General features: G+C 35.9%; 1 protein-coding gene across 1 annotated transcript; it reads left to right on the forward strand.

The window, feature by feature from the left end:
- Positions 1–1,124: 1,124 nt before the first annotated feature.
- LOC109704518 lies at positions 1,125–21,684 on the forward strand. Its single transcript, XM_020225270.1, has 15 exons — positions 1,125–1,224; positions 11,368–12,242; positions 12,327–12,474; positions 12,580–15,185; positions 15,586–15,744; positions 15,842–16,115; positions 16,194–16,290; positions 16,371–16,485; positions 16,595–16,599; positions 16,757–16,889; positions 16,981–17,138; positions 17,231–17,372; positions 21,277–21,336; positions 21,450–21,583; positions 21,645–21,684. The coding sequence occupies exons 1-15, from the start codon at positions 1,125–1,127 to the stop codon at positions 21,682–21,684; spliced, it is 5,046 nt and encodes a 1,681-aa protein (XP_020080859.1).
- Positions 21,685–22,124: the final 440 nt, after the last annotated feature.

Genomic DNA, 22,124 nt, shown 5'->3' on the forward strand with positions numbered 1-22,124 from the left:
CTATGCTATGATGAGCTTCCCCTTACATATGAATTATTCGCGATGCACACTGGTCCTGGAGGTGCTTTGTGCGCCTGGCTTCATAATGTGCCAACTAATCTGTTTCTTCACCGGTAAAGGGTGGACTTTGGATGGCCTTTTTCTCTAGGCAACCAGTCTCTCTTATGTAGGTTGTAAATACTTTTGGTGTACATGCCAATTGTAACTAAATCTCCAGTTAAGTGTGCAGTGTGCGGCGCCAATTTGATGATGTTGGATGATGGGGATTAGCCTGAGCAAAATATGCTTCTTTTTACTATTCGGTTTTCCTTGATTGCCTTCTCTATATATTTATCAATAGTTTTATCTTATTTCTATTAAGATTCGATTAACCAATTGCTCTTGGAAATAGTCGGCTTTTATTTTGAGACTGTAATAACTTCGGCTTTTTCATCCTAAGCTATGATGCATCAGTTCTTCAATGTTGAATCATTGCAGTTATTAAGGATTGCGCTATTCCAGTTCTCTTGGCTGTTCTAGGCTGGTAATGAAAGTATTTGCGGTGGCTCACTTCGCAGTAAATCAGTTACTCTTATTTACTCCAAGGGTCTTTTTGTTGTCCATGTGAGGAGTGGGTCACTGAGCAGTGCAAATCCGGCGGCCTTCGCTGTTTGTTGGGTAATATCCGATAGCCATATGAGTCTGAGCAAACTATATCTATTTTTCCTTCCAGTTTTTCTTTCCTTTAATTTACTCTTATCTACCAAATTATTGGTTATTGATCTATTATTTGTTTTGCGCTCCCCTTTTTTATATTGGGCTTTGCATGTATTTTCTATGCGCTTACTTTTTTCTCAAGGCTTCAGAAAAATTGTGCGAAATGGAAATTTACAATGCATTTTCTTAAAATTGATTCCTGAGCTTTAAAAATTTTGTTCTTTGGGGTACCTTTTACAGGATCTGACGGCAAACTCCTTTTTCTTTTTTCCCCCTACTTTTTGTGGAATTTCCTGGAAATTTAGCTTTTTTTGTTGGAATGAAGCATAGAGACTTGAAAAAACTTTTTTTTTTTGTGGGGGGGGATTTATAAAGAGTTGTNGTCTCGTCGTCGTCGTCGTTCCAGGACGACGACGACGCGTGCGTCGATGACACCGACTAACGTCTCGTCGACCTCGTCCGTCGACGACGACGACTGTGCTAGTGTTTCCGATATTGTAGCTCTTGTTGTCGGGTTTCAGATTTCCTGTATGTCTATGTGTACACGTGCGTGTGTGTATTTTTCTTTGTACAACATTAAGTCGTTATTTTTGTATCCCTTGTTTCTCTTTGTACAATATAAAGAAACACACACACACTTACTCTCTCAGTCTCTCACTCTCGTCATTATTTTCGTATCCATTGTTATTTTTGTGTCCCTTATATGTTTTCATTTTTTTTACATACCTCCGAGTCTAAAATAAATATTGACTGACATTCTATATCATACTCCGTCCTTGTGACTTTTGGTTCTCCACCGTCGGATCGTTCATCTGATAGCTTTCGATAAAAAACGTAAAAAAAGGTAGTTGTGACGCCGTCTTAGCTGGAATTGTATATCCAGCTCCTTCCCTATTACCTTTGGTTCCCAACCGACGTCTATTTAGTCAGGTGTGTTTTGAGAAAAAAAGGTAATAAAAGGTAGGAGTGGTGGAGTTTTCAGTCGTCCTCTTTTTAGAATTTCCTTTAGGTCCGGTAGGTTCTCAACCAACGGATCGTTGTTTTCATAGGTTTGGAGTAAATAGAAAAAGAATTATAGTAGTGTCGGGGTTTCTTGTCTTCGTTCCTTTTTACCTATTTTGTTGTCGTTCGTTTTACAATCTTCTCCAAACAGGGTTTTAAACTACGAAGTTAATCTTTTCAGGGTGATGATGGTCGCTTCTTCATCTAGTTTTTGTAGTGGTGTTAGTAGGTTCTTCCGAACTGCGCAGGAGTTAATATCGTTCATTAGGTGTAAGTTCCACTACCAGTAGTATCATATCCTGTTTTCTCCATTTGTCTTTTAAACGTTTTATATTCCAAACCTTATTTTCGTTCCTTTCACTTCTTTAACTTGTCGTTGTCATTTACCGGGGGGGCTTTATGATTTGAGTTATACGACTTAATTTGTATAACGATTCGATTTGACTCGGTTTACGTCCTACCGACTACCTTTAGGCTTGAAAGGACTACGTAAGACGTAGTGTACATCATCGGTTCCAATATAGCCTCTTACGGTTGATTTGTTGAGGTTGTCCGTCTGTAAGATAACGCGTGGTTGTATCGTTATCCGTTGCTTGATTTAAAGTAGTTATTGGAAGATCTTATGTCTAAGTGCTAAGAATTATTCTTCGGTTCATCTTTCCTAGAATGACTAATGTAGTTCATTTTTCCTAGAATGTCTAATGTAGATAAATCCGTTTGTACGCGGTGTTTATAATTCATTTAAACAAAAAGACGTACCACACTCACTGGAACCGGATTAACGTTTACCTTAGTTTAAAAAACATCTTACATCAATCTCAAGTCGTCGTGAAATTGAAAACCTCGCCTTATAAAACGTTGGATTATCTTATACCGATATTTTTTTAAAGACTTTCTCTTTCCGAATCTGTTGAGAAATATTTAGGGGGGGGTGTTTTTTTTTTCTTTCAGCAGCAGCTTGCTGCTGCAGCTGCTCTGCAATCAACAGCAGCAGCAATAGCTTGCTGCTGCTACTGCTGCTGCTGCTCTGCTTTCAGCAGTAGTATATAGAGAGAGAGAAAAATAAAAGAAAAGGAAAAGGAAGAGGAGAAAGAAGAAAGACAGAAAGATAATAAAATGAAAACATACTTAGGATTTTGCAATAATTTGTAAATATTGATTGAAAAGGGGGGTGAATGTTGGTTTTTTTTGTTTTTTTCCTTTTGTCCATGTGTTGACCTTATGTATTAGCCTTTGGCTTAGGTTGGTTTGACCGTGCTCTTGATTTGCTCATAAACTGATACATCTTTCTCTACTTAAAATAATTAACAAAAAAACAAAAGTAGTTTTTTAAGTTGGGCCTTCTTTAATTCTTGATTTTGTTACTAGCATATCAAATTGAGCTTGAAGCCTCATTTTCTCACTCTTCTATCTATCACTCCAGACTATGTTAATTAGTACTTTGTATACATTATTTGTTATAACTAATCTAATTGTTGTGCCTTTTTCCAAACATTTTTATGACCTATTAGTGAAAATCTAATATTAAGGGACTCCAAATGCAGAAAAAAAATGAAGAGACCCGGCTTGGAAATTGAATTTCAGTTTTTCGATTTTTCTTTCTTAAACACTTCACTTAGTAAGATTCCTACTTGCAAAAAAGAAAAACATAAAATATAGCTTAGTAGCCACAGCCATCTTTCTATTTTTTTTGCATTAATTGGGCATGTTTAGTTTGTACTTTATGGAACAACTGATTTGTTCATTTCCATACTCATTCATGTATATTGTTTGGTGTGACTTTCGCAAACTTATTTAATGTAGAGCTTTCATTTTTCTTGCAAGCCTTCATTTTATACTACTTAATGTTATACTTGCATAGTTCTAGCATGTGACTAAAGCAAACTTCCTTCCACAAATAATCTTTTGAGCATGTATATTATCACTTCTGGTTTACAAATTTTTTTTTTTACACAATTCGTTTGGGTGTAAGTGCCTAAAAAAGGTCGCATATTTTTCCTTTCTTCATTCTGAGGTGCTTCAAGCAAACCAAGCTGAAGATTTGCTTGAGTTCCTTTACATAAAATGGATGGGAAAGAGATAAGAATGGAGTTAGTGGAATTCCACTAAATTGCCTATTTGTAACTTAGCCCAACAGAAAGTGGTATTTGTAGTTTAGTCATCCATAGATGGAATTTCCTACACTGCATCCGATAGGCAAAACCAGTATTCTACATTTCTATACTCACTCATGTATATTGTTTGGTTTGGCTTCCGTGTGTTGATTTAGTATAGAACTTTCCATCTCTTTTTCAAGCATTCGTTTTATAATACAAAATTTCAAGTTTTGGGTTATTGCATCATCTGAAAGTTTTGCAAATGAGCTAATATCCATTTAAATGTATGCGATCTTTTCCCATTGTCAACAGCAAGCTCTGATACTGTTTATTTTCTTTAAAACCTCTGATCCTTGATTGAATCTTTAGATGATAGTGATAAACTAATAATAACTTGGCACATTTGCTTTTTGAGGGGTTGTAAAGAGAAGGTCTGGTGTAGCACCTTGGAAAATTGCTCTTATTTGGGCTAAAAATTTTTTCGACATACATGGCAGTTGGGAATCAATCGCTGTACTAAGTGCCTAGGTTTTGGCGCCAATCTAATCATGTTCGATGATCGGGGGAGTCTGAGCAAAATATATTATATTTATTTTCACTGCTCGGTTTTTGTTACATTGCTATATATAATACTTTTTGTTCTAATTTCTAAAGTCAGGAGTTTCGTCGTATTGACTTTATATTATATACTTTCTAGATGTAATGGAAGTTATTGCATGAGTTATTGCACAAATAATTGAGATGTAATGGAAGTTATTGCCTGAGTTATTGCACAAATAATTGAATATTGCATTCACTTCACAGAATAAGTTTGGTTTTTATTTTGGTTCTTTTTCCTTTTTTTTTTTTCCCTTAATTTGCGAGTATCCTGCTACAAAAAAGAGCCTCAGATTTCGCTTAATATTAGAATTTATGCTTACTTAATTTCAGCTGGTATTTAATTGGGTAGTTACTTCATGTTTAAATAGTTCCAATCAATTCAGGTAGAAAAAACATATTTATAGTTTAGTTCCCTATAAAATTTTCTCTTAATGTATAGATCTTGCAAAATGGAGCTTTCTTTTGCAATATTATCCGAGCCTTTCTCCCTGATTTGTTGTACATAGTTAAGCTTTTTTAGTAATGGTTTCTACATGGAATAGAGAAAGTACTGATTTGAGGTAGATTTATTTTCGTGTAGTTTTTAAAATATTTTATATGTGTAGATTTTACTGCTGCCGTAGAAATTGAAAAAAAGTGATAAATGAATTGTCCACCTTCCTATTCACGTGGTAAAATTCCTTATTTTATGAGTTGCTATCGGACTCTTAAATACCAACCTCTACATAAGATTAATGCTGAATCATAATTTTATCGAAATTTGCAAATTTGAACATTTTATATATGCGCAACCTATTGAAGCTTCAATATTATAATATGCAGCTAACCCTGAAGTATTTTCTTCATTTGAAAGCGTCGATGATAGTCAATACAAGTTATTCTCCTTACCGTGGTGTTCTATGAGAATTATCTTTTCCTGCATACTTTTCTATGAAAATTATCCCTTCCTACATTCTTGCAAGTATTATGCAAATATATAATTGATTTTATTAAAAAAACTGCACAGATGAAATTGCTCTATTTTCCCTTTACTTGCATTTAGGTATTAACTGCTTAATTATTATATTTGTTAAATGTTAATTTGTTAATTTATTCTAATAATGCACAACTAAGTTTTTAATAAAATGTATATTATACGAGTGTAATTTTTATTAACAATTTAATTGTTTAATTGGTGGTATTTAATAAAGTATTCTTTTAATGTTTGGGAATATAAATTTTTTAATTACATGTATGCCTTAAGTTTAGCCAAGTAATTAACGACGGTATCAACCCTTCAAGAAATCTTTTGTGTTTTTCTAATCCTCTTTTTTTTCTACTGCTTTTCATAACTATTTGCTATAAAGAAAAAGTTTTCACGATTATGTTAGGAGGATATTTTAAAGATAATATAATTATTTAGTCTTGAAAAGCAGCAGTTTAGTTGCTATACAGATAATTTTAAGTTATAGTTTTCTAATTCTGTTTTCTGGGTACACCCGATGCATGGATTTTACTAAGTATGAATATATAAAATTTGTTCAATCATATGCCGTGTGTGCTGCAACACATTGGAGTTTGGCCTTAGGACGTAGCTTACCTATTAGATTTGTTAGGCTTTATCCCGATATGGTGTGGTCCACTATATTATTGAACATGTTTGACATATTTGTGATTAGTAAAATCTGTGCTCCTGTTGTATTTAGAAAACTCGGATTGGTTAATTATAAGTTAGATTTAGCTGTATGTTAGCTGAATAGTTGCTTTTCAACACTAAATAATTCTACTATCTTCGCAAATTTATTGTGGTGTGCCTGTGTTACCTCTAGCCTGGCCTGTTCCAAAAGTAAAACATCTACCTGCCTCTTTTCCCTGTCGGTTTCCTATCCTCTGTGATTCCCCAAAGCTCGCAGGTCTGTCACCCTTCCTATCCCCTGTGACCCCGCAAAGCTTGCAGGGCTCGGGGAGTTGTCACAGTATACTGTGCCCCCCCTCCCCACTCACCACCGCCCACCTGTTCCTGCAATTGCAGATCCCATTAGGGCAGGGTGTTGTTGCCCTGGAGATCTGTAGATCCTGCAGGTATCTCTTTCTCTACGATCCGTCTTCTCATGTTGCCGACCGCCTCTTTCCTTTCTCACCTTCCGGTTAGCATTTTTAAATCCAACCCTACAACTTTTTCCACGAAAGGGGAGTTTTATTCAAGTCAATTGGTCGAACATTGTTTTCCAACCTTTTTAAATAGGTTTCTTGCTGATGGAGGTAACCAACAATCAGACTTATGATTTTCACATGATAGAGATTATGCCTTTCAGTTGCTCAGCCCTTCAAGGAACCTTTTGTGTTTATCGAATCCTCTTTTTTTCTACTACTTTCCATAACTATTTGCTATCAAGAAAAAGTTTTCACGATTATGTTAGGAGGATATTTTAAAGATAGTAGAATTATTTAGTCTTGAAAAGCAGCAGTTTTGTTGCTATACAGATAATTCTAAGTTACAGTTTTCTAATCCTGTTTCTGGATACGCCCGCCGCATGGATTTTGCTAAATATGAATATATAAAATTTGTTCAAGTATATAGGGTGTGTACTGCAACATATTGAAGTTTGGCCTCAGGACGAAGCTTACCTATTAGATTTGTTAGGCTTCATCCCGATATGGTGTGGCCTACTATATTATTGAACATTTTTAACATATTTGTGATTAGTAAAATTTGTGCTCCTGTTGTATTTAGAAAACTCAAATTGGTTAATTATAAGTTAGATTTAGCTGTATGTTAGCTGAATAGTTGCTTTTCAACACTAAATAATTCTACTATCTTCACAAATTTATTGTGGCATACCTGTGTTACCTCTATCCTGACCGCAAGTGTTAGTTCGAAGGAAAAAATTTGAGCATTCAATTTACAACTGAGATTTTCTTAGATAGGAAAGATAGATGTATATTCTTTCATAAATGGTAACAGTCGATAAATATAATATCTCTATTAAATTGTATGGGAATTGTATACTTTCACAATTAACAAAATTTATATTTAGATGTTGTTTTCATATATATATTAATCAACGAAATTAGTGTATTTTATTTGCCGCATATGTTATCACCAATCTGTTGTGCCTCAGACAATCACTGAATTTCATATTTTTGCAAATCAATAATTGAAACACCCTCGGGAATAACGATTGCAATTTGGTTTCCCCATACTAGCAATCTGACCAGAAGTCAATATTACGGTCGTTGCTCAATATATAAAAAGTTCTCCATTAGAAGATTTCTTTGGCTTAGTATTTCCCTCTACCAAAAAACAGAAGGTCTAAAGGATCTTCCTTCCTTCATTGGTCTTCTTCTATGATAGAACAAGGCATGATATGTAGATGGCAAACCCGTGAGATTATTGGTGTATGAACGTTAGGATGCACCGGGGGCAACCAACCAATATATTTTTAGCAATAATTAAAGTGAATTAATTATAAAAGTTTAGAACATCGCGTGTTAAGCTTAAAAGTTTAAGGATTTAAGTGAAAAATTTGCTGATATTTCAAGGTGTAGTAGTGCAATTAATATACTCACTGTATTTTAAAAACAAAGACATGAGAACAAAAAAACTTTGGTCCTTCTAAAATTTACTGCAAGTTAAGCAGAAATAGTTGAAATGATACATCACTTTTTCATTAATAATACGTCAGTATTTAATCAACTAGATTAAGTTTCTAGGACTTGATCGCAATAATTTTAAAAGTTCAAACAAAAAAGTACAACAAATAAAAGTTAATTTAAAGACCAAAGTGTCACCTACCTCAAAGTTTGAGGAGTAAACATGTAATTTGCCATTTATTTTGGGGACCAGACAAAAGTGAATAGGGGCCTAGCATTCTTGAGTAGATGCTTAATTAACTTTGGAATTCCCGGTTGCTATATTTTCTTTTATCTTTTCCCAACCATAGTTACAAGTCGATAAAATAAACAAAGAAAACATATAGTTAAGTTTACCTCTTATTATAAGAAAAAGCCTTTATGTAATCTATATAATTTTTTTTGTTAATTAGTATATCTTAGATTTGGATAATGTACTTACAATTTTCAACACTAAATAATAGTGTTGCTTTGGTTTGTTTTTTTTTTTTTTAAATGGGGATTCCATCGGCGAATTTTGTTTTCCAAAACGAATAACATTAAAAAAAACATTTCCCTATTTCCAGTAAATTTTACAGTTGTAAGTAATTCGGTTGACTCTATTTCTGCAAAAATTATCTGCATTGGTTTTCGTTTTCTTTTACTAAACTATTATATTCTATATCCAAATAATTCAGCTATACTGTTCATCATCGAATAATTCAATTACCTCTATGATGTTTATAGTGTTAAACAATTACGCTGCTTCTACTTTGGCAGCAAGGAGTTCCAACTGTTATAAACTGGGTGGTTCTTAAGCAACTTCACCTGTTATCAACTGGTCCATTCCCAAGTTATCCTTTCTATCAGGATCAGGCCTATTGGTGAGCCATTTATTTATAAGCTTTAAACTCTTGGGTTTTGCATCACCTAATTTTTTTGGTGCTTTTCCTCTCCACCCTTTAGTATTACTACAATTACGTTGTTTCTACTTTAACAGCAAACAACTCCAACTATTATAAACTAGCTGGTTCTCAAGCAGCTTCAACTGCTATAAACTGCCTTATTCCTATGTTGTCCTTTCTTTCATAATCAGTTTTATTGGTTAGCCATTTATTTATAAATTTTAAACTCTTGGGTTTTGCATCCCCTAATTTTTTTGGCGGTTTCCCTCTCCACCATTTAGTATTACTATTTGCTCTCACTATGTTCTACATGTCTTTACACTGTTAACCGTATGAGAGAAAGAGAGAGAGAGAGAGAGAGAGAGAGAGAGAGAAAGTGAGAGAGAAATAGAGGGGGGGGAGGGGGGAGAAAGAAATGTTAGTTGAAAACCAACTCAAAACATCAGGTAGCGAATTTTGGAGTTCATAATGCAGTTCTCTTCTCTGGGTTATTTGGTCAATTCAAAAAGTTATTTAGCTATTGCTAAAGTTCTCCAACAGGTCGAGTTTTTCGACCTACAACTTTTCCCACAAAGGGGTGTTTTATTCAAGTCAATTGGCCGAACATTGTTTTCCAACCTTTTTCAATAGGTTTCTTACTGATGGAGATAAGCAACAATCAGATTCAGAAATCACAACATGTATAGGAATTCCTACAATTCACCTGTTCCAAAAGTAAAACATCTGCCTGCCTCTTTTTCCTATCCGTTCCCTGTCCCCTGTGATTCCGCAAAACTCACAGGTCTGTCACCTTTCCTGTTCCCTGTGGCCCTGCAAGCTTGTAGGGCTCGGGGAGTTATCACAGTATGCTGTGCCCCATCCCCCCCCCCCACTCACCACCACCCACCTATTCCTGCGATTGCAGATCCCATTAGACCAGAGTGTTGTCGCCCTGGAGATCTGTAGATCCTGCAGGTATCTCTCTCTCTGTGCTCCGACTTCTCATGTTGCCAGCCGCCTCTTTCCTTTCTCACCTTCTGGTTAGCATTTTTAAATCCAATCCTACAACTTTTTCCACGAAGAGGAGTTTTATTCAAGTCAATTGGTCGAACATTATTTTCCAACCTTTTTCAATGGGTTTCTTGCTGATGGAGATAAGCAACAATCAGATTTCGACATCGCAACATGTATAGGAATTCCCACAATTCACCTGTTCCAAAAGTAAAACATCTACTTGCCTCTTTTCCCTGCCGGTTACCTATCCCCTGTGGTTCCACAAATCTCGCAGGTCTGTCACCCTTCCTGTCCCCTGTGGCCCCGCAAAGCTTGCAGGGCTCGGGGAGTTAACACAGGTTACTATGCCCCTGCCCCCCCCCACTTACCACCACCCCCCCTGTTCCTACGATTGCAGATCCTATTAGCCCAGGGTGTTGTCGCCCTAGAGATCTGTAGATCCTGCAGGTATCTCTCTCTCTACAGTACGACTTCTCATGTTGCCGATCGCCTCTTTCCTTTCTCGCCTTCCGATTAGCATTTGTAAAGCCAATAGGAGGGTTACTGAGATGTTGAGGGGATGCAGTTAGGCATGAAGAACGTCAATCAACTACACCGGTGCTATTCTTTTGCATTTTCTTAGCCATAACTTTGTGTCCTCATTAGTGCCTCTTGCACAAAATAGTCCCAAGGATTCAAAATTCATATTCAGGAATACAAGGTTTATGGTATTTGATTCAAGGTATGCGATTAAGAACAACTGAATTTTATAGGGAGCGAAATTGTCCTGTTTGGGATACACATCAAAAGTGGATAGGCTGCTTTGCCCTTTTATTGCTTTCATGCTTTTAGGTATAAACTCTACCAAACTTAAGTAGTTTCAGGCAGAACCTCCGTATGTATTGATGCTACTTTGCTTTACACATTAGTTTGCAATAATTATAAATGCATACTTTTCCCGCTCTCACCTGTTGATGGTTGTTAAATTCTTATTTATTTACAACAGGCTCTGACTTTTGGTTCTTACATTCGTGTTGCGTCATTAATTTTGCTTCATTCTTAAATGGATGCTGCATCAATTAGTCGAGAAAATAGGAAACGGCGAAAAATTATTCTTAGCCGCCGGAGAAATAAAGGAGTTATTCAATCTCTTGCATCCGCGCAGTCAACAAATATAGACTCTACTATTGTAGACTATACAATTGCGTCGGTTCCTCATGTAATTCCGCCGCATTTTTCTAATCAATCATATCTTGGTTTACCGCAATATGAGTGCCAATCATGTGGAGCATTGCTTTGGTATAATGAGAGAATTTATAAATGTCAAAATGAAAAAGTACCAAGGTTTTCGATGTGCTGCCAAGAAGGCCGAGTCTATGTGCCGTTGCTGCGTGAAACACCTCATGCATTAGAAATTTTATTGGATTATCAAGTGGGGGGATTGTCTAGGAAATTTAGAGATAATATCAGAGTATACAATTCTATGTTCGCATTTACCTCAATAGGCGCCAAGGTTGATACAGAAATTAATAAGAGACCAGGCCCATATGTCTTTAGAATTAATGGTCAAAATCATCATATAATGGGTTCTCTTCTTCCGACTGATGGACACCGCCCCAAATTTGCTCAGCTCTATATTTATGATACTGAGAATGAGATCTCCAATAGGATACGAGCAATTGACATTGACAGTGGTGTTGAGAAAATTAGTAGGAACATTGTGGCTGATTTAATTAAAATGTTTGATGATCATAATGTAATTGTTAAAGCATTTAGAATGGTAAGAGATCGTTTTGTGCATAATGATTTTATACCTGTAAGGTTACGATTAATTGGAGCACGTGGGGAATCCTTACAGCAATATAATTCTCCTTCATGCGCCGAAATTGCTGGTCTAATTGTTGGTGACTTAGGCAGTGTAGATCGGCAACGTGATATTATTGTTGAGCATAAAACAGAAGGCTTAAAACGTATTAGTGATTTGCATCCTTCTTTTATGGCTATGCAATATCCAATTTTATTCCCCTATGGTGAGGATGGTTTTAGTCTTGGCATACGATGCAGAGAGACATCCCGTAGAAAAACAAATTCTCGGCAGTGTATTACAATGCGGGAGTTTTATGCTTACCGAATCCAAAATAGATTAAGAGAAGGGAAGACATTGGTGCGTGGTGGAAAACTTTTTCAGCAATATATTGTCGATGCTTTCACCTGTGTTGAAGAAGAAAGGCTGCAATACATTAGAAGAAATCAAGCAAATCTTAGAACTGAAATATATAAAGGTATTAGAGACGCTGTTGTTGAAGGAGATGTAGATGGTAATGCTATTGGTAAACGAATTATATTGCCTTCAAGTTTTACTGCGGGTCCTCGCTATATGGTACAAAATTATCAAGATGCCATTGCTATCTGCAGACACTCAGGGCCTCCTGATTTATTCATAACGTTTACCTGCAATGCACAGTGGCCTGAAATTAGAGATGGCCTGCAATTTATTAATGGCCAAAAAGGTGAAGATCGACCGGATATTATTAGCAGGGTGTTTAAGCTAAAATTGGAAGTTTTAATGGATGATATTAAAAAGAACCAATATTTTGGCAAATCTGTGGCTGGTATGTCGCTATACAATTTATGTTGGCCTCAATTTTACAATTAACTTTATTGTTTCTTTATTGTATTTGCGCCATTAATTTTTTACCTCTGCCATTTCCCTGCAGAGTTATATACTGTTGAGTTTCAGAAGAGGGGCCTTCCTCATGTTCACATGCTAATATGGTTACATCCAGAGCATAAATATCTAACAACTTCAGAGATAAATGCAATTATATCTGCAGAAATACCTGATCAAATTAATGATCCAATCGGTTATGCATCAGTTGCTAAATTTATGATACATGGTCCATGTGGATTAGCTAAACCAGGGGCCCCATGTATGATCAAAGGCCGCTGCTCAAAACATTATCCAAAAGAATATATAAATGAAACAGTTATATCTGAGGATGGATTCCCTATATACAGAAGAAGGAATAGCCACCTTCGAGTGTTGAAAGCTGGTATTGAACTTGACAATAGATTTGCTGTTCCTCACAACTTGCAATTGGTTATCAAATATCAGGCTCATATTAATGTTGAATGGTGTAACAAGTCAAGACTAATAAAATATTTATTCAAGTATATCAATAAAGGTCCAGATAGATCTGCAGTAGTTTTAGAAAATAATGTCCATTATACTGATGGGACTAATGAAAAGCAATACAAAAATATTGATGAAATCAAGCAATATTTAGATTGTAGATATTTATCAGCATATGAGGCAATTTGGAGATTATTCCAATTTGAAATCCACTTTAGGCATCCATCTGTCGAGCGGTTAACTATTCATCTACCGATGATGAATAACGTAATATATCATGGTGCTCAAAATTTAATTAACGTTCTCAATCGTCCGAATGTTGAGAAAACAATGTTTACGGAATGGATGCAAACCAATCTCAATTATAACGACGCTCGGCAATTAACATATGCTGAATTCCCAACTGAATGGGTTTGGCATTCAACTGATAAATTTTGGTCGAGGCGAAAACAAGGATACCGTATCGGCAGAATAGTTTACATTCATCCAAATTCTGGAGAGCTATACTTTTTACGCATGCTTTTGAATATAGTTAGAGGACCAAGAAGTTATGCAGAGATTAGAACTGTACACGGCGTCGTACACGAAACGTTTCGTTCTGCATGTGATGCCCTCGGTTTACTTGGCGATGATAAAGAATGGAGAGAGGCATTTGGAGAGGCTTCACAGTGGTCAGGCTCGGTTGAACTCAGACAATTATTTGCAACATTGGTGATTTACTGTGAAGTGGCGGATCCTCTTAAATTATGGAATGAATACTGGGAATTAATGGCGGATGATATATTATATAGGCTAAAACGTGCTTTGGGTGTAGAAAATCTCCGAATACCTCAACTCGAACTTCAGAACCACGTCCTATTTGAGTTGGAAGTTATATTCAACAAAAATAGTTGCTCACTTACACAATATAATCTGCCGATTCCGAATAGGTTGATTGTTGACGGATTAAATAATAAATTATTGGCGGAAGAATTGGATTACAATAGAACCGAATTATTACAGGAATATTCGGAACTCTTTGATGGATTAAATAGTGAGCAGAAAATCATATATGATGCCGTCCTACGTTCTGTATATCAAAATATTGGAGATCTTATATTTGTTTATGGCCATGGCGGGACGGGTAAAACATACCTTTGGAAAACTATAATTGCAAAATTACGTTCTGAAGGAAGAATAGTTTTAGCTGTTGCTTCCTCAGGTGTTGCATCACTCTTATTGCCCGGGGGAAGGACTGCCCATTCAAGATTCAAAATTCCTATCAAAATTGATGATTGTTCTATTTGTGAAATTAAGAAAGGCACACACCTTGCAAATTTAATTGCACAAACTTCTTTAATTATTTGGGATGAAGCTCCAATGAATCATAAAAATTGTTTTGAAGCTTTAGATAAATCCCTAAAAGATATTATGGTGACAGATGAACCAAATATGTGTAGTGAATTGTTTGGAGGAAAAACTATTATTTTAGGTGGAGACTTTAGACAAATCCTTCCAGTTGTTGTTGGCGGAACTAAGCAAGATATTTTAAGCGCGTCACTTACAAGATCATACATATGGAGTAAGTGTAAAATCTTCCGGCTTTCTACGAACATGAGATTACTTCGAGGCTCGATACATGGCACAATGGACATTTCTTTATTAGAATTTAGTCAATGGGTGCTTGATGTTGGTGATGGCAAAATAAATGCCGTGAAATTAGAAGATGAAGAAGAACCAACTTGGATCAAAATTCCTGACGACCTGCTGATAAAGGTTAGCAAAAATGGTATCGAAACAATAGTTTCAGAAATATATGATCATATTGAGGAAAACTACAATGACCCTAATTATCTGCGGGATAGAGCTATCATTACACCTAGGAATGAAAGCGTCGATAAGGTCAACAGTTACGTACTCTCTTTGTTACAAACTGAGGGCCGATTATATTTAAGCTCGGATTCAATATGTGGCTCATCAAAAAATGCAGAAGAGAATAGCTTACTTTATCCGGTGGAATTTTTAAATTCTTTAACATTTAATGGAGTTCCAAATCATGAATTACTTCTAAAAGTGGGGAGCCCAATTATGCTACTTCGTAACATCAACCAAAGTGCCGGTTTGTGTAATGGGACTCGATTAATTGTAACTCAACTGGCTCCTAGAGTTATTGAAGCACAAATCTTTACAGGCAACCATATCGGCGAGAAGGTTTATATACCCCGCATAGTAATGAACGTGACAGAATCTAAATGGCCATTTGTACTCAAAAGGAGACAATTCCCGGTTCGGGTTTCTTATGCAATGACTATTAATAAAAGTCAAGGTCAAACATTGCAAAAAGTAGGCATTTATTTATCGCATCCTGTTTTTTCACACGGTCAACTTTATGTCGCAATTTCTCGAGTTACTTCACGAAATGGATTAAGAATTCTTATCGAAAAAAAAGACAAAGAACCTGAGGGGTATACAAGAAATATAGTTTTTCGTGAAATATTTGAAGATTTACAATAATATAATCAGGTTTGCTTACATTTCTTTGAGAATTTAAAAAAAAAACATATTGCATTATTTTTTCCATAATATTAATGTTTCTCTCATGTTTAAACAGATTCTTCCTCCTGCAATGGAAAATGTTCTTTTATCACAGTTATCACTGCACCAGCAAGCTTGCAAAATCAAAGTTCGTATCTGCCGGATCTGGGAATCAACTACCCCATATTTGAAGGGAGATATTTTCAGTCTAGATTGTCTATTGGTAGATAAGGAGGTACTGAATTTCCCCCCCGGCGTCACAATTTTTACGATATGTTCTCTATTTTTCCGTTGTATATTCTTTTATCACATATTTTGTTTTTTTTTACTAGGAGTTTTCCATGCAAGCAACAATACGCAAGCAAGATGCAGAAGACCTTAAATGTCGAATTACAGAAGGCAAGGTGTATGTAATAGAGAAATTTGGCGTTATTCCAACAAGGAAAAAATTTGTGGCTGTCGATCGTTATTACATGATTCAGTTAAGTAAGTCGACACAGCTTACTGAAGTTGAAGATGATTCGGAAGGAATTCCGTTACACAGTTTTAATTTCTCTACGTTTTACGAAATTAATAAGAAACAATACAACGATTCCATTTTAACAGGTACCATTTGTTGCAAATATTATTTACTTTCATGAATACTTATGTATATCTAATAATTACACATGTTATACTGCGCAGATGTTGTTGGGAAAATTACGGCTATTGGTGAAATAACTCACAGATATATTGGCCAAGTCCTCACTCCAATCAGAAATTTAGAAATAGAAGATTTAGAGTTAGTGATTCATATTTGCAAATCACTTTATTTCATCAGACTTCATTACTGCTGTTAAATTAATATAATTTATTTTGCAGTAAAAACACTATACCAGCGACGCTATGGGATGGATTTGCGACGGATTTTGATGAACCAAATATTTACGAGGAAAAGAAAACTGCTCCTATAATCATAATTCTTGCTGGAATGACAGTTCGAACGTTTAGAGGTTAAGACATAAACATATAAGTTTAAATTAAAATGGCATTATTATATATATTGTTGACCTATTATTTCACTTTTCCCCACTACTTCAATATAGATAAGGTACATTTATCGACATGCTCAGCATCGAAGATATATTTTAACCTCAAAATTCCTGAAGTCCTGGAATTCCTGATTAGGTTTGCCGATATATAAAATTTTCTTTAATTTCCGAACCTTTAATGCATTTTATCACTATACACATTTTTATTTAACGCAGGCAAGGCGAAGAACCTAATGCAATCCAGCGCATAACTTATGGTGGACAAAAAATCATTTCTCCTCTAGAAGAAATGTGCCAAAATAGAAAAATAATTGCTGAATTACTAAACCTAGACCTTTCTGATGCTGAAGTAAGTTTATAGTCAGATACCAAGATAAAAACTTTTCTACTTTCACTATTTGTCAATCTAATTCGTTTTCCTATATTCTGTCTGTGAATAGGATGTAAAGTTCACATGCGAAGCTAAAATTGTTGAAATCGATACCTCCTATGGGTGGTGGTATAAAGCATGCCATAATTGTAAATCAGCCATGAAGGCATGTGATGATACATTCTGGTGTGCCCGTTGCGGTAACAACGATCAATCTCCTGTTCCATGGTGAAATTCTCTATTTCTTTAAAATCAGTAACCCTAAACCAGATTATTATACTGATGTTAATATCTAATTCTTCTATTGTTTACAAAATTAGGTATAAATTAAGCGCAATTGTTGAAGACTCCAGCGGGGTAGCCAATTTTACCATATTCGGTCGATTGGTTCAAGATCTTATACGTATACCTGCACAAATTTTAGCAACGGCTCCTAATTCGGATAAGTTTACACTTCCCGTGGTAATACAAACAATTATAAACCAAACACACATTTTCCAAATTATGGCTGATTCACAAAGATTCAGAACAAGCACTCCATCCTTTAAAGTTCTTAAAATTTTTACGATCAACAATGATGCAAAAGATAAAAGACAAAACAAAGATAATATATTTATAAAATGTGAAGATCAAACATACTTATCTACAAATAAAAAACAAAGTCAGCCAGAATATTTGGAGGAAATCTCTCCAGCTCTAGCCACTTCTTCGAGGTTAGTTTTTTTATTTGTATATGTTTTTTATTACCGGAAATAAACTTTGAACATTTCCTATTGATACCAAAATTGTTGGATTTATTTCTGTAACAGTTCAGCACGACCATCTGATCAATTATGTGAAATTCCACACAGTTTAACACAGTTATCCAATCAACTATGTGAAATACCACATGAGAAGAGGCGCCGTCTTAGGTATAACCCTTCCCCCACCCCCCAAATTACTTATATGCCTTGGAGAAAACATGCCTTTCTTACGTTTACACCATCGCTACCATTCTTACTTGCCCTTCGTAAGTTATTAGATCGTTCCGAACGTTGAAGAGGGCCTAGAAATACTAACATTCTATGAATATCTTTGCAGTTCATATGATCTTGGTGAAGACTCTTCAAACAAGTAATCAAGGATTATCTGCAAATATATGCTGCTTTCTAATTGCAGGACTCAACAAACCTATGTTGTATTAAATATAGTATGTTTATGCTAGACAATATTTATAGTCCAATACTATGTACTTTCAATGTGTGTGTGAATCCTCACTCAGTTGCTATATTTTACCCGTATTCTTCATGGAATCTTTAATCATACAACTGAATTATGTTTTCCAAACACCAATCTTTACTTTGCTCGATTGATTCAACGCCCTCATGAAGTTCTATTGTTCTCAATTTTATAAGTTGATTCAAATACAATATACCCTGAATTCCTGAATATGCATTCCAAACTCTCAAAACTATTTAGTCCGGGAGGCGTTAATTGTTTACCTAAATTCTAAATCATCTAGCTAAAATCAAAATTTCCAACTCAAAATTATCTAGCTAAATTTTGGTGTATGAAAATAACATAAAGGTGCATTAGTTTGCTCTATACCTGTAACCGTCAAACCAATAGAGTTCTCAGAGGTTTATGTAAAAACAGCATATTTACTTTTGCTGTATTTCTCAAATTTGACAATTCCTACATATAGTAAATTCTTGAATATAAATTTAGAATCCTCAAAATGATTTTGTACGGAACAACCTAATATCAAAACAAAGCCCTATCCGAGAAATTCAAAAGTATAATACCCGTGTAGCTTATTAATTACTTTATCTCAACGATCCTCATATTTGAGGGAAAAACACGAATGTAAGATAGCTTGCGAAGGAGCCACGTTGCCAACTAAGGTATGAGCCAATAGGGGCTTGCCGTGTGTCCTAAAAAAGTTTGGATGCACCCATTACAACATAAATCGACTCTAAATATTGATGATCAAACATAAGTTTTTATAGAATAATACATTATTTAAATATTTTATATTATATATTTTATTTTATTTTATTTTATAATATTAATTATTAAGGGTAGACTCTAACCATTACCTTGGGAGTCAGATTTTTTTTTAAGAAAGTTGGACNGGATAGTGTACGGATCCAAGGAGCTTTTCACTAGAGCTATCATCGAGAAGCTATATAACCATTGGGTGCAGAAGGTTAAGGTGTGAGAGCCACTCACTGGCTTGTTTAGGAAGTCGTTAGGTTTCAACCTAGTCCAGGAATTAATAATATTATCATAGGAAACCTTTATACCTCGTTATGCGTTTCGTAACGAAGTTCACACTACCGTTTACTAATATTGAGTTGGAATCTCGACCATTTTAAAGTAAGAGAAGATTGAAGGTTGATAGTAACAGGGCCTGTCGGTTGGTGAGAGAAAGGGAAGAAAATCTCGCGTAGTTCGATGGATTTTGGAAGCGACGGTCGCCCTGTGGCGGTATAAAAAAGTGTTAGAGGAAAGGTTACCATTGATTCAAACGCCAGAAGAGTGTTCGTGGATAGGGTTTACGAGAAGAGAGTTTGTTGTTGGTTGTTAGTAAGAGCCTATTTCAGAAGTTTTTCACACCGAGATAGCAGCGTTAATCACTCCGTTGAGATGATGATGCCCACCAGTGATATTGAAATGAAAGCCAACGTGGTTATCAATCGTTTCAGGATTTAAACAGGGTAAAGAGTATTAAAAGTAAGGTATGTAGTAGGTCGTGTTCGTTTTTTGAAAAAAAGAGTTCGAGAACAAAATCGAATCTGACGTAGCTGCGGTACGAACACTCTAGCGTTTGGAAAGGGCAACATACGAGATAATAACTAGACCGTTCGGAAAATACCAGTTTTAGTAGTCTTTGTGTGTGGGTATAAGAGAAGAGTTTCACTGGCGAATAAACAACTAGTAATATCTGATTAACGCGCTCACAGCAGAATGGCTCGGGAGGGTAGGGTTGTTAACGATATTAGGACACGAGTGGAGGGCTGCACAGGTGTTCTTTAAGCTACTAGAAAAAGAATAGAAGAAGGGATGGTATTTGAAGCCTAAGTTAATGCTCTCCCGATCAAAGAAGAGAGTGGTGTCACAGAACGGATGTCACGCAGTGACGTCTAGAGAGAACGTTTACTTTGAATCTAGAGAGGAAACGCTCGACTAGATCAGAGAGGGATTAGAGAGATTACAAGGATGGTTAGAATTTGACTCTTCATTTACTCAGTCCGTTACTATTGTCCAATGAATGGCAAGGGTAGTAGGTCAATTATCATGACGAAAGGCCTAGTCAATTTGAGGAGAAGGCCAAGAACCGCTTCAGGAGCAGATCGTCTAGTAGCTATAGCATCCGGTGTAGAAACTCCGCAGAGTCGGTGGGAGACTCACGGAAGAGGACGCAAACGGAGAGGAGACGTAGGAGCTCGTGCAGCGCTTACCGCCTCTCCCACGGGAGGTCGAAGAAGTCGAGCCGCGACTACGAGCAATCGGTTGTTTTGAGCAACCGGTAAGCCAAACGGTCGGACAGCTCGTCGCTCGAGTCCTACGGCCTTCGGTGTTGCAGCCGGTAGCACGACACTACCAACCCATTAAGAAAGATACTAGTTATTTAACGAAGAGGCGACAACATATCTGACTGTTCAACTGACTCTCTACTTCCTTATATACTGCACCGTAACCACCTCTAAATCTTGGTGACGAAAATTCCTATAAAAGTCCTTTATGTAGTGATTGACAACTGAACTGGGGCACTCAGGTATATCTACCATTGCCCAGTCGAGAGAGCATAAAGCGCGCTGTATATAAAATATAAATATATTAAATATATATTATATAAATATCTATATTTATTTATTAATATATATCTCTCTCTCTCGATCCAACCATGAGGCATGACGGTTCAACAAAAATTACTACGCCGAAGGTTTAGTTATTAGCCGAGGCAATCTGAACTAGATGTAATAATTTTCGTAAATCTTTGATTTAAAGTATTAAAAAGCTGTAGTAAACCGATCACTAGTTTTCCAGAATTTTACCTGTTAAAATTACCATCTACACTACGCAAACACTTAAATTGCCAAATTTTGTTAAGTTTAGACTACTTTAAATATATTTTTAAAATAAAAGTTAGCAAGTAAAAATCTGATGAGTAAACTATTCATTTACTACGGCTTTATAATACTTTAAATCAAAGGTTTATGAAAGTTATCACATCTAGTTCAGATTGTCTCGGTGTAGTAACTTTTGTTGAACCATCGTGCCTCGGGAGATATGATAGCTATCATATGGTCGGATTGATATATATATATATATGCTGTCGTGATTCATGATCTTGTTCATGATCTCGCTCAATTTGTTGCAGGTGAAGAATGTTCAAGCATTGCCAAAGTTGTCAATAGAAGAGACATATATCCTACGACACGTTATTCATCTTTTATCTGCACAATAGAGATAACACCATCGGTTCTAGAGATCCTCAATATAGTCAAAAAGTTGAGAACCTTTTACTTCCTCAAATCACATCCTTTTATGCAGATAGGAAAGGAAGATATGATGCTGAAGATTCTTCAAACTGTTTTCTCTAGTATGAAGCTTCTAAGAGCACTTTATCTTAAATACTACCCGATCAAAGAATTGCCAAATTCAATTAGTAATCTTAGACACCTAAGGTATCTCAATTTGTCATATACAAACCTTGAAACACTGCCACAATCTATTGGTTTTTTGCAGAATCTGCAGGTTTTGGACTTGCAAGGATGTCGATTTTTAAAAGAATTACCAGACTCCATCGGTAATCTCTCCAATATACTAACACTGAATCTTGAATGTTGCACAAGCTTTGTCTCCCTACCAAATTCCATTGGTCATTTAAAGAGTTTGCAAACCTTAAACCTCACATCTACCAGAATAAAAAAGTTGCCCGAAAGTGTATGTTGCCTCTCAGATCTTCGATCAATTAATCTAAGACATTGTTACTTTCTACGCGAGCTCCCGGAGAACAAGAAAAACACGGAAAGCCTCACATGTCTTTGCACGAGTCATTGCCATAAATTAACGCGCATGCCAGCTAGACTTGCACAGGGAAGCTATTTTCGAGAACTACTGCTCTTTGACCTTTGCGAAAAGAGCGAATGTGGCCTCAAGGAGCTCAACAGACTTAACCTTGAAGGCGTCCTAGGCATTGCTAGCCTAGAAAATGTGAAGAATTTT

The sequence above is a fragment of the Ananas comosus genome, unplaced genomic scaffold (genome assembly GCF_001540865.1).
Source record: "Ananas comosus cultivar F153 unplaced genomic scaffold, ASM154086v1, whole genome shotgun sequence".
NCBI classification, from domain to species: Eukaryota; Viridiplantae; Streptophyta; class Magnoliopsida; order Poales; family Bromeliaceae; genus Ananas; species Ananas comosus.

What these genes read in the sequence shown, in the direction of transcription:
- LOC109704518 (XM_020225270.1), top strand. Translation starts at nt 1,125, where the DNA reads ATGACACCGACTAACGTCTCGTCGACCTCGTCCGTCGACGACGACGAC. An exon ending in TGTCGGGTTTCAGATTTCCT is followed by an intron (nt 1,225 to 11,367) that starts GTATGTCTATGT and finishes TTACCTCAATAG; the next exon opens with GCGCCAAGGTTGATACAGAA. An exon ending in TTAGAAATAGAAGATTTAGA is followed by an intron (nt 16,291 to 16,370) that starts GTTAGTGATTCA and finishes TTTATTTTGCAG; the next exon opens with TAAAAACACTATACCAGCGA.